The sequence below is a fragment of the Hypomesus transpacificus genome, chromosome 14 (genome assembly GCF_021917145.1).
Source record: "Hypomesus transpacificus isolate Combined female chromosome 14, fHypTra1, whole genome shotgun sequence".
Taxonomy (NCBI): Eukaryota; Metazoa; Chordata; class Actinopteri; order Osmeriformes; family Osmeridae; genus Hypomesus; species Hypomesus transpacificus.
In genome coordinates this window covers 13,824,541-13,837,081 of record NC_061073.1, presented here as the reverse complement: position 1 = coordinate 13,837,081, position 12,541 = coordinate 13,824,541, and the positions used below count along the sequence as shown (strand labels likewise).

The window sequence follows — 12,541 nt, the reverse complement described above, 5'->3', positions numbered from 1 at the left end:
AGCACCCATGTGGAAGACAACTTCTTGAACAAACATGTTGATCTTCAGACAGGTCAAGGACAGAACATACATCTTCCCTGCTGACACCATTTGATTTACAGAGTTATTTGCACTTTGAGTAACTAAAATGTAAAAAGGCTATTCCAAAACAAATGTATCCATTGTCCAGAAGCATAACATATATATTATTCTGTAGTTCATTTAACACAATAATATTCATTGGTGGTACAGGCTACTTGTTGCCTTAATTACCATATCATGTAGTTAGAGGTCTTCTATGGGCACTGGTGATGCCAAAATATATTGGTCACTTTCCAGCAGTAACAGGTGCAGATAATGTATTAATTTCATCTTGTTTTTGTGTCCTTATCACTATTTTCCTTGACACAGATCATTTCCCAGGTTGTACTTTCCCTGTCTCATAAATGTGGAATGGGCTCATTGGATGTTGGAAAAACAACAATAGGAATTAATGCTATCCTAGCCATCAACCCAAGTTTGGATGGAAATTGGCAAGTTGTCTGAGACTGCATCTGAGTTTGGCTCGGATTGTGTATAGCTGAATCTGTAACTAAGGGAGTTTTGAAGAGTATCATAGAAACATGAGCAAACAAAAAATCTATCCGATTACTTGTATCTAAGGAGTTTGGAAGTCTACATATATAAACAAAGAAAAATATTTACTTACACCTGCTACAGCACAGCACATGGAAAGCAAACGTTAAAAAGTTCACAGCATGAACCTTTCAAAATATTATACTCAAATCATGGTTGGTTGAGGATTTTATCGTTGTTTTTGTTATGATGAAACTTAGGGTTAACAGTATCGTAAACCCCTTTTCAAATCACCCATTATTCAGTCTTCTAAGTGATTACATCCAATGTTAGGACATGAGTATAGATTTAGTGTGGTGTGATAGTTGTCAGCGTATATCGTTTTTCTTAGAGGGTGTCACGAAATACAGATTGAAAGATAAATTAATTTTTGGTTAATATTTCACGAATGAAACTGCATTCGAGTAGCCTAGCCAATTCCACGTGAATTATTTGCCTTGAACGCCTTACAAGACTACTGAATATGAAACTAGCGTTAATTGAACATCATTTAATTTTTTCCGATGCAATTTGTATGCATTGTGTTAACCTACCCAAAGAAAACATTGCCCTCTCGTGGTCATACATTTTGTTATGTTTGAAACGAACAGCAACAAAAGTAACAGTTTTACAAATGTGTTATGTAGCTAGGAATGTTTTAACCGGTGTACATTTAAATAAGGATGAAGTTTTCCGCACATGTGTTAAGTTGCTAGCAACGATTAAACCGGTGTAAATTTAAGTAATGATCAACTTTTCTGCACATGCTGTCCTGTGACGTTTTCTTTTCCACCAATCACAGTCAAGGGTCAAAGTAGCGCACTTCCTTCTTCGAAAACGGCGTGCAAACGTCGTTGAAGTAACCAGTCTACGATCCTTTTTTGACTACAAAATGGTAAAATAACGTTTTACTTCTTGGAGTGTTCGATGAGAAGGGTGCTAATTCATGTTTTTCCTTTGATATCTAGACCCCAAATTTATTTTGCAGGCACACCTCCATCCAGTTTTATAGCTAGCTAACATTAGCTAGTGTTAGCTAGCTAACATTAGCAACCTAGCTACCGTAACTTGTGTAGGCTAGCTAGTGGCCTGTTTAGCCTTGTAAGCTAGCGAGTTGTATCCGTGCAGGCGTGTACAGCTTTTCAAGTGAGTACGTTCTAACTAACTGTTTGCAATTACAGAGTCTCCCATTGAATCCAAAACCATTCTTGAACGGATTAACGGGAAAGCCGGTGATGGTTAAGCTGAAGTGGGGCATGGAATACAAAGGCTACCTAGTGTCTGTGGATGCTTATATGAATATGCAGGTATGTGGCCGCCAAAAATCCCAACTCAATTAACTGAAAATATTTCTGCACAATCCTGTGCAACTACAATTGAACCACTGTTCATTTTCCCAGTATTGCATCCCCAGGTAAACTCAAACTTTGCTTGATTCGTTACAGTTGGCCAACACTGAAGAGTATGTTGATGGGGCACTGGCTGGCCACCTAGGAGAAGTGCTAGTCAGGTGAGGATCTGCCATGTGTCTGATAATTGACACATACAATGGTGCAATAGGAACTAGTAATATAATCTACTCTTCTTGTTGTTGTGTACTGCAGCTTTGTAAGGAAATGCTCTCCCTCTCTCAGGTGCAACAATGTCTTGTACATAAGGGGAGTGGAGGAAGAAGAGGAGGATGGTGAAATGAAAGAGTGAAGAGGTGCCAAGTTATGATGCATTACCTTTTTACTTCAATGGAACTGTTAGAATTCTTGATACATTCTTGTCCTTGATTTTTTTTTTCTTTTTTGTGTATTGAGAAAACGACTTTCTGCATCTCCATAACATGTCTTTTTTTTGTACTATGACATAATTTGTTGTGCAGTTTGAAGCACAACTTAATAAAATTGTGCACATTGCACTTTTCATGAATATTTGTCATCTTGCTGTAATTTGTATTTGAAACACAAGGATACAAATGTTTATTATTGATCAAATTGAATTAATATACTTGTAGGCTAATGCATAACTTCTGTATTGTGGTGTGATTGTGATCAAGTGAAGAAGTACAAAGCATCTTCCTGTTCCTTTGAGCTCATGACATATACTTTGTTCTTCTTGACCTCTGACGGCTCAGATCGAGGCATCAGTTTACGTCCAGTCTAGAACCATAGAACACACTTTTTACTTTGTTGGGCATCTGTCTAGTTTGAATATGTTATTTAGTCCAACCAGATGCACAGCTCTCGTGTCAATAGATACAAAGAAATACAGACCTGTTTCTTGCTGTCACTAGTCGCCCTCTCTATAGCTATTTTTAGTCTTTCCTCATGGTGACGTTTCTTCATCTCCATCTTCTCCTCACGCATCCTTAGGAACGAAAACAAAAGCAAAAACATTGCATCGATTTTTATAGAAGGGAATCAATGTTCTTGGATATGTGATGACTACAAGGTGCGTGAGAACTCACATAAGTCTCTTCTCCTTCTCCTTTGCTGTTCGGATTGCTTCCACGTTCTCTGAAGGTAGCGTGTCCAAGCGCTCCAGGACCTCCTCCATCCTGCTCTCTATGTTGGCTAGCATGTGAAGGGTGCTGAATTGGGTTCCCACCTCCCCCCCACACATCTTAAACACCTCCTTCATCTTGTTGTGCAAGAGTTTAAGCATATGATCCTGCAAGAGCAATGTGAATTTATCTGAAGTTTAAACTTCAAACCACTTCCGCAACAAGTCGTTTTTCATGAACGTATGTCAAAGGATGAGAATGTATGTGAGAGTGACCTGTTTATCAGCTCTATATTCGCCATAGGAGAAGATCTTGGACTTCAGTTCCAGATCAGAGTTTTTCTCCTCCTCCCGCTGGATTGTGTTATTCAGGATGTCAATCTGCTGCTGCAGGACTTGGGTCTCATTGGCTCTACAGTAGAAATGCAAATATACTCACATCACTTAAATTAGTGTGCATTGGTGTGCTAGTATCAGAATCAGAATGGGATTTATTCGCCATGAAAGTTTGCACAGACACGGAATTTGCTTTGGCAGGAAGGTGCATACAGTAAACATATAGGAATCTTAAATTTAAATATGTGGTCTAACTATACTAAGGATACATAAACTAGCAATACTAAGTGGAATACAATTAAAATAAAATATACAATAAGTAAAATATAAGTTGCTAATTTACAATATAAAATACAATATAAAATACAAATATTACAGGAATGAGTGTAGTGCAAAATGTAAAAAGTTTTAAAGACATTCAGTCAGTGTGAGCTTTGGCCTTGTTGAGGAGGCCAACAGCGATTCAGATTTGTACTTGATGGGATCATTTTTTGTCTTTTAAGCTTACGTTTTGTTTTGCATTAGTTGGACAGTTTTGCAGATCTCGTCCCTGGCTTCCTCAGTCTCCTGGAAATTCTGGATGAAAGATAAGTTCTGCTCCTCCAAGTCAGTTAGGATATGTAACATTTCTCTTGGGTCAGTGAAATATAGCTCTGGCTCCTTGGAAGGCACAACAGGACATGTTAGTTATCTAACGGGAGTCAGATGGCTGAGCGGTTAGGGAACCGGGCTAGTAATCTGGAGGTTGCCAGTTCAATTCCTGGCCGTGACCAATGACGTGCACTTCACCCTACTTGCCTCGGGGGGAATGTCTCTGTACTTACTGTAAGTCGCTCTGGATAAGAGCGTCTGCTAAATGTACTGTGAGAAAATTACTTGAAAATAGTATATTAAGTTGCAAAGACCCAAACCTCATCACTGTCTGAAGGCTCTATCACCTCTGTGATGGATTCCTGTCTTCCAGCGCATTCCTTTCCACTGCAATTACAGACACATGATTATTATTACAGACAAGTAATATAACCAAATATTGCTGATCTCAACTAACCTAACACACAATTACAAATGCTGTTTAACCTCTTTCTCTGATGTCTTGTCTGTGTAATTTTAGTCACTTTGGAATAACGTCTGCCGGTTAGACATACTTTCTTGTCATCTTGGGAGAAAAACAAACTGAAAGTAAGTAGCCTAGCTTTGGGGGGTGACACTAACATTATAAAGGACATCAAGGCTATCGGACCTTACATGTTAAAGACTGTTTATCTTTATTCGGTTTCCCCCACTGCTCTACCACTCGCTTCTCTTTCTTCAGCTTTTGATCTTTGCGCCACTCTGCTGGTGCGACTGAGGTCAGAAACTTTTTGTAGATCTGGTATTCCTTCAGGATTTCTTGGTATTTTGATATGTCACTAATAAAAAGAAAACATTTAGTGTTGATATTCTGCATGAAGTTGGTAGAGCGGAGGACTGTAGAAACTAACATTCACATACTTAGGTACAAATCGAGCATGAAGGAGTCAACTTTTGAAATGATCATTTTGAGTGACAACTGTCGGACGACTGAAGCACTTTACAGTTCAGGTGTAATTACCTTCTAATTGATATAATTTTTGCCATGACTTTCTTAATTTCTGTAGTTCTCTCAACTTTCAAAAGTGTTTCTTTCTCAGCCCTAAGGGAAAAAACACACAAAGAGTGCATTTGAGTCATCATTGCATAGTAATACATGATTAGGCTACTGACATGCAATGGCTGACATACAACATTTGATCCTTATGACTGTAAGTTATGTGTACCAAAACTTACAACTTAACAGCTTCCACTGAATTCTGGTCATTTTCTTTAATAAATCTTTCAAAGGCAATGGCATCATTCTCCAAATGCTTTTCAGCCATAAGGTTTCTCTTTTTCTCTATGACCATGTCCTTCTCTAACTGTTTGATAGTATCAAGTTTCACTGACAGAGAATACTGTAGAGGCAGACAAAAAGCTGTTGTAAATTACAACATTACATATTGCTACATACATTTGCCCATACTATCTAGTCATAGTAGCCTACCTAGAAAAACTGTTGTTTTGTATAGATTTTACCTGAATCCTAAACATTTCTTTCTGTTTTGCCAAGTAGTCCCTCACACTTTCCCCTTCTTGACGACGACCTGGTGAATATCATTATAAAATGTGGTTGTATACATCAAAACCACAATATTCAGCACATTGCAATACACTGTGTGGTGCCATGTGACTCCGGTCCTGCCTTTAGTGACTACAGTGGCCCATGTGTTGTTGTCTCTTATGGATTCATCCGTTTCTGAGATGGATTCTTCAACCATCCTCAGGGGGGCAGAGCGAGACCTGAGCCTAGACAGGAAGGTGCTCTTCAGCTCTGTTGGCAACCTATTCAAAAACTTCTTCTCCTGAAGGACATCACACAAATGTGTCATTTTTATCACTTAGACATTATGCACTAAGAAACACTTCAAAGTTGATTCAGAGAGCAATACATACTTGTTTCTCGATGATAGAATCGGCCTCTCTTTTTGTAAAGATGTCCACATCCTTAGGAAGCACAAAGGGGTTAGCAGATTCTCTGTCCTCATCTGTAGGGAAACATTACCACAGAACGCTGTTTCAATTAATTTCTGTTTCTAAAGTCTCATGAAGAGATGAGTCACCTAGTCACTGTCCTAACTATGAATTGTACCTCTATTTCTTGATTTAAGCCACATGGTATCAAGAGTTGAGTTTGTGGTCTTCTCAAAGCTTTCTGTAAAATAACCCATGGAGTCTACAAACTTTGTATATCACCATCGACTGTTATTAGAACATAACATTAATAATAAATGATTCTCTGTAGAGATGAAGTACTGTACCTGCCATACCAACTCTCCTGTTTGAGAGGTATTGTGCATCAGGAGTGGAATTGAATGCACCTACCTTAACTAAAGATTGATTGACACAAACAATTTATTGACTTCATTAAACATGATAATTAAAATGTAAGATTTAAACTGTTTACACAGGGCAAACATTTGATTGGAAGTAGTGTTTGGCATTTCACAATTAAACATTACAGTACATTACAGTACAGTACACTTCTCAATAATTTTATGACAAAATATTTTGAAATAATACTGTAGATTGTTAACTGTATATGATAGGAGGAGTAATATTAAATTATATTGTAAGGTTACCTTTCTTTATGACTGGCATTTTTAGAGGAATTGCCATTATCTGATCAGATCGAGCAGTTCGTTTGCTTTGAAGCACACAAAAAATACACATTTTCTCTTTCGATTAAAAATGTTGGCAATTATGTGATAGCTATTTCAAAACGTAAGAATCTAGACCAATTAAAAATATATTTTATATAGTATGCCTTTACATAATCATTTTCCGCTGTAGGTTTAAAATATTTATCTAGGCTACTTACCTCACTACTTTTGTAACTACTGAATTCGCGTATCTTTTTAGCTATTTGAACTCCAGCTTTAATTTCAAGAAATGATTATGTTTATGGTAATTAGGTCCTTGGAGACACATTCGAATATAAACAAACTTGCGCACGGGGTGAACCTATCATGATGCGCTCTTTACAGTCAAATGGAGGAACGTTATCGATAAGTTCTCCACATATGCCCACCGTTGCAGCCTACATTCCGTGTACTAACTTAACCAAATAACCCAAAGTTAATTTAAAGAAATTCCAGTACCTATTCACAAAAGCTGTATAAAACATCAAAATGCAGATAATATTAACATCACTGATACACTGATGTGTATATACATTCAATAATACAACGTAAAAAAGAAATTGGAATCAAATCAGTGTTTCTTTTTTATTGATTCAATTATCATTTCATAGCCTACTAAATAACAGCAGTTTACAGTCATTTTAGTTTGAGACCTTTTTTTTATTGAAAATAGCTGAGGTAGTAGTGGGGCATTAAAGGCTTTTTGCACGTTGAACAGATGATACAATATAAATATTGTCTAGCTTATATAAATAAGCGTTTATGTCATTTGCATGAGCATTTAAGTAATCTCTGAATGACTAAATAACCCAAATCATTATAAATGTAGTTAATCAAGAAATATTTGGAATAACATCATTTGCATCTTTAGCCTCAATAGAAAGTGGGTTAGTGAAAAATTATTGTTAAAAAACATGAACGTGTAGAAAGAAATACTTCAGAATCAATGGTAAAGTATTTCAGTGTGAATATGACAACATTAGTTTGTTGCTGATTATAATTTCACTCATGGCGGACACGTTTCCGTGGTGATGCTGGTGACTCTAGTGAGAAGGCAGTTGGAGACTCAGGGCGAGATTCAGGGATGTACTCTGTTTGGTACATTTCAATGTACGGTTGAGCCACTTTCCAAACCTTTGGGATAATAAGGCCATGAGGACATATAGCAGACCAGTTAGCACAAAATTATCATTGTACTTAAATACAAACATACATTTTCTTCACTGTTATACATCCAAACTTCTGACACTCAGACTTAAGTCAGTATGACACTACACTTGCCTTCTGGTCCAGAAGAACACGATGGATCGCCTCAATGTCCGGGGACATGAATCTATCTTTTATCCAGGGCCTGTGAAAACAAGAACGAAAGGAGAGAGGGGACAAATGAACCCTGGACAAGTATTAACCAGCTTGTTCCCAATGTGTGTACCTTGGCCATATCTGTTTGACTTACTTGACAACACTCCGTACAAGGTCATAGACCTTCTCCAATGGTGTGGTAGTACGCAGGGGGCGTAAAAATTCAATACCCTGGCAGGCAGCTAGGAGCTCAATAGCAAGAACTGGGGGAAGAGGAGGTTGTATGCATTATGGACCAGCTTAGTCACAGAGGATAGTACCGACAACTGCATATTGTATTTAATTGACTTAACATAAATATATATTTTTTAAACACGGAACACCAAGATTTGGCATCCATGAGGGTGTCCCTTCCTTCACCTCAAGGGACAGTGCTCATGTTACTCAAAAGAGATCTTTTAAGAAATACATTTTTTTTTCGTGCTTTTTTGTTTTTACGAATTATTATTCAAATTATTTTTATGGGTTTCAAATATCATGATATGTTATTATCACTTGGTTTTCCCCACTGTGGGCTTACCCTGCTCCACATGTTCCACCACCCTGAGGGCCTTCCTGGCAGCCCATCCTCCCATTGAGACGTGATCCTCCGTGGCAGCGCTGGTGGACAGGGAGTCAACGGAGGAAGGGTGGCACAGCACCTTGTTTTCTGACACTACGTATGGGAAAGGGTGTATACAGGGTCAGATGGCTGAGCGGTTAGGGAATCGGGCTATTAATCAGAAGGTTTAATTCCCGGCTGTGCAAATTACATTGTGTCTTTGTGGCAAAGCACTTCACCCTACTTGCCTCGGGGTATGTCCCTGTACTTACTGTAAGTCGCTCTGGATAAGAGCGTCTGCTAAATGTAAATAAACCGTTATCCCCAAGTGCCACACTTTCACACGGAGACACGTACAATTCCAGCAGTAGTGTTTATTATTATTATTCCGAGTCACACACATACCCAGAGAAGCAGCGGTACAGTGTGCAATCATGAAACCGGAGTTGAGGCCACCTTCGTTGACCAGGAAGGCAGGCAGCTCACTCAGAGATGGGTTACACAAGCGCTCGATCCTCCTCTCACTGATGGAAGCTAGCTCGTGCACGCCAATAGCCAAGAAATCCAGAGCCTATATTTAGAGACCATAGAGTGATAGAAGGACTGGAAAGCAGATACAAAATATGCCCCAAACAGACTGTCCAAAGGGTTTTACCTTTGCTGGATATTCTCCATGGAAATTCCCACCAGAGATGGTCTCTCCTCTCTCTGCAAACACCATCTGAGATGGTCAGTTAAGGTAATGGTCATAAAGTGTTGACAGGGCAGTTATACAACAAATTGTACATGCATTTTCCAACAAACTATACACAAAATCTATCTTGTTAGCTATAATTTCATTAGAATTGTGTACAACATCATTTTAAATGCTTCTTCTGATAAGGATACAGGGTTGTCAGTGGCACTGTTGATCTCTGTGTTGATTATGCTCTTGGCGAAAGCTATTGTGTCATTGACTACTCCATGGACCTGGTGAGGGAGAGAACACACGGGGCTTAGAACCTGCCATTCTCTGGTCCAATAACCTGTCAGTTAATATATCTGCTGTTCAATATTCTGCATCACCTGAGGACAGCAGCGCATGGTGTAGGCATCCTGGACTCTGTCACAGAACCGGTGACTCTCTTACAAGGTAACAACAAAGTAAAAGTCATCTAATATTGTAATGGTCATGAGAACATAACTACAATTTCCATGATTGGCCTCTGCACACGTTACATAAAATGTTGACATTGATCTGCTCACTCACCTGCAATCTCTGAAGGGCGGTGATCTGATTCCAGTAAGGAGCGGAAGCGCATGGCGACCTCAATCTGTCCCGGGTGGGGACGCAGCGCATGAATATCTAAAGGAGAAGACAGGCGACGAGGGGAGTCAAGATAGTTTATCACGATGTGTTTATTCCACTTTACTCTTTTTTTTTTTTTTTTTGGCTCGCTCGGTCCTTACCGCTGTCGAAGGCCTTGGTTGTCCCCTTCAGCACCTCCAGTGTGAGGGCAGCAATGATATCAGCCTGCCGGGCGATGCTCTCAGCCCGCTCCACGGCCTCCGCTCCCAGAGACGTGATCATCTGAGTCCCGTTGATCAGAGCAAGGCCCTATAGGGTGGACGTAAGGGGGAGGATAAAGAGAGAGAGAGAGAGATATGGGTAATATATTTAGCTAAAACTAAAAGATGATTCTAAAACAAAGGCTCAGGGAAAAACAGGGGCCATTTGCTAAATGGATCTTAACCTTTATGATTTGCACAGTTATCACTTTCACAAGGCAGTGATGTTAACTGCAATACCTCTTTAGGCTTGAGTGATATGGGCTTCAGACCATGAGCCTCTAGGACCTGAGAAAAGATAAAAAGGGGAGAAAAACACGCGTATGGTCAAGGTTTAGAGAAAAGCAAACATGCTTTTCATGTTGAACCTCTTGCCCTGTAACTGTTCCAGTTTCAAAACCAACACACATTGGGTAAAGTCCTGCCTATCTAGAAGTTACAGGGAAAGTGGAGCTCTCTTACATATTTAGCGTCTGCCCATCCGCTCTTTGGTGACCACATCTTGCCCTCTCCCATGAGGCCCAGTGCTAGGTGAGAAAGCGGGGCAAGGTCTCCACTGGCACCAACTGTCCCTTTCTCAGGGACAAAGGGCAGACAGGAGGCTACAAAGACAAGCAAAGATAGGAGATATTCTAAACTCGGACATCAAGGCTGGCCAGTCAGAGTTGTGAATGTTTTTTTGACAGGCTTAGTTATGAAGAAAAAAAAATCTATTGTTCTACTAAGAGCTCTAACATGCTTTAACATGGCAATGTAAGTTCACCATTGAAGGCCTGGATCATGGCATGAAGGGTATCCAGGGAGATTCCGCTGTACCCCTTGGCCAAGACATTGATCCTTAGGGCCAGGAGCATGCGTGTTCTCTCTGGGCTCAGGGGACTACCCACACCTACACACCACAGACACACCAGACACTCATTAACTCCCCAAGTTCACTCCATGACTTGCAAAATCTGTAGACTTTGCATCAATGGATATCAAGTTTAACTGGTTCAACTTTTCAATTTGAGAAAAACACACCTGCTGAGTGCGACCGCACCAGATTCTCCTGCAGCTCTCTGTGTAAAAGAAGTTGTGTCAACAGAATAAACAATGTTGAAAATGATGTCCATTTAGCAAGAAATAGGGACAGAGAGAACTAAAGATTTACGTACTTGAGTTTGCTGACAGGAATAACAGTTCGGGCAAATTTCCCAAAACCCGTAGTGATTCCATAAACAACTAGGGGAAAAGATGGGAGGTACAAAAAGAGTTGCACAGGAAGATTTTATTCTGGTTGACCATATGAACTTTGAGTCTAACATACTGTATTTCAATAAGATGAAATGAAGTCAGAGAGAAAAGTTACTCATAACTTGGTCATGTCTCACCTTTGTTTTCTTTGACAATGGTGTCAATGAGCTCCCTAGATTTCACAACTTTGGCTTCGGCCTCCGGGGTCAACTGAAATTTTGATAAAGGGAACCAATGAACTCAAAGCTCAGCTAGTCAACATGTAACAAACAGCGCTTGTTAATCATTACCTTTATATTGTACATCCCCTTTCCTAAATTGACCAGGTCTGTTGCAGTCAGGCTGTTGCCATCTAAGAAGATGTACTGCAAAGATCACATTAGTCAGACAGATAATCAAACCATATGAAAAACAATACAGTTATGACAGTCACAAACACAGTATGCTCACGTCTTCAGGTTCTCTGTATACAGCTGTTCTGTTTGATATAGGTTAAGCTTGTCCACAATATAGTGTAATAGCGACATTTCATCGTCAATACAAAATAATAAGAATAGTTTGAAGAGAATAATGTATAAAGGATACAGATGAGAAACTCCAGGCTGGTAGGGGGTGAAATCAGTAGCCATGGTGTCTCCTTCGATACCTAGACACATTAGACAGTTTACAGACAGACATTAGTAATAACAGTTTGGTGATTGGGCACAATTACACGCAGTATTTGTTTATATTTACAACAACATCTAATGGGATAAAAATAGGTTAAATTAAGAAGTACCAATTTAGGGTATCTTACTAAGTTCGACAAAGTCATTGTCCTCCAGAACATCGTCGATGGTGTCATCCGCATCCAACAGCCCCTGCCCTTGGCATCTCCTGGCGACAAAACGAGTGTCTTTCAGAGCCTTGATCCCACCGTTGTCGGGTTTGTTCTTGGTGTACCGTTTGAGTGCTTCGTATGCAAGCCATTGGATTGAACTCGAGGTATCCCGACAGGGCACTGTAAGCCACTCGTCCCGAATGTGGACTGTGTAACGAGGCATACCGTACTGTGAGAATTCTATACTGCACTGACCATTACGCATCGCTCTCCAAGGTACTAAATGGCGCACCCAAATGCTGACAACCAATCAGACACATGCACACAAAACACGCCTGTGTTTGACACATAAGGCCAACATTA

The 12,541-nt window shown here is 39.7% G+C and overlaps 3 protein-coding genes across 4 annotated transcripts; 1 reads left to right on the top strand and 2 right to left on the bottom strand.

Annotated features, from left to right (window-relative positions):
* The first annotated feature begins 1,401 nt into the window (after positions 1 to 1,401).
* Positions 1,402 to 2,511, top strand: LOC124476734 (small nuclear ribonucleoprotein F-like). Its single transcript, XM_047034051.1, has 4 exons — positions 1,402 to 1,489; positions 1,776 to 1,901; positions 2,040 to 2,104; positions 2,229 to 2,511. Exons 1-4 carry the CDS (start codon positions 1,487 to 1,489, stop codon positions 2,293 to 2,295), a joined length of 261 nt encoding a protein of 86 aa, XP_046890007.1. The 5' UTR covers positions 1,402 to 1,486; the 3' UTR covers positions 2,296 to 2,511.
* On the bottom strand, positions 2,369 to 5,688 carry LOC124476733 (cilia- and flagella-associated protein 100-like). 2 transcript variants are annotated; one of them, XM_047034049.1, is made up of 10 exons: positions 5,512 to 5,664; positions 5,012 to 5,092; positions 4,666 to 4,829; positions 4,498 to 4,576; positions 4,332 to 4,398; positions 3,929 to 4,080; positions 3,361 to 3,496; positions 3,050 to 3,252; positions 2,856 to 2,949; positions 2,369 to 2,741 (listed from the first exon to the last, which is right to left on the bottom strand). In XM_047034049.1, the coding sequence occupies exons 2-10, from the start codon at positions 5,035 to 5,037 to the stop codon at positions 2,634 to 2,636; spliced, it is 1,029 nt and encodes a 342-aa protein (XP_046890005.1). In that variant the 5' UTR covers positions 5,038 to 5,092; positions 5,512 to 5,664; the 3' UTR covers positions 2,369 to 2,633. The 2 variants fall into 2 exon arrangements, with proteins under 2 accessions (XP_046890005.1, XP_046890006.1); XM_047034050.1 differs by lacking the exons at positions 4,498 to 4,576; positions 4,666 to 4,829 and having other exon boundaries at positions 5,512 to 5,688.
* Positions 5,689 to 7,245: 1,557 nt separating this feature from the next.
* Positions 7,246 to 12,510, bottom strand: hal (histidine ammonia-lyase). Its single transcript, XM_047034061.1, has 20 exons — positions 12,155 to 12,510; positions 11,944 to 12,004; positions 11,809 to 11,836; positions 11,649 to 11,723; positions 11,496 to 11,568; positions 11,280 to 11,346; positions 11,146 to 11,183; positions 10,889 to 11,014; positions 10,588 to 10,727; positions 10,366 to 10,413; positions 10,027 to 10,174; positions 9,827 to 9,922; positions 9,643 to 9,701; positions 9,466 to 9,546; positions 9,233 to 9,298; positions 8,983 to 9,148; positions 8,557 to 8,691; positions 8,131 to 8,239; positions 7,956 to 8,025; positions 7,246 to 7,808 (listed from the first exon to the last, which is right to left on the bottom strand). Exons 1-20 carry the CDS (start codon positions 12,441 to 12,443, stop codon positions 7,677 to 7,679), a joined length of 2,007 nt encoding a protein of 668 aa, XP_046890017.1. The 5' UTR covers positions 12,444 to 12,510; the 3' UTR covers positions 7,246 to 7,676.
* Between the last annotated feature and the right edge of the window lie 31 nt (positions 12,511 to 12,541).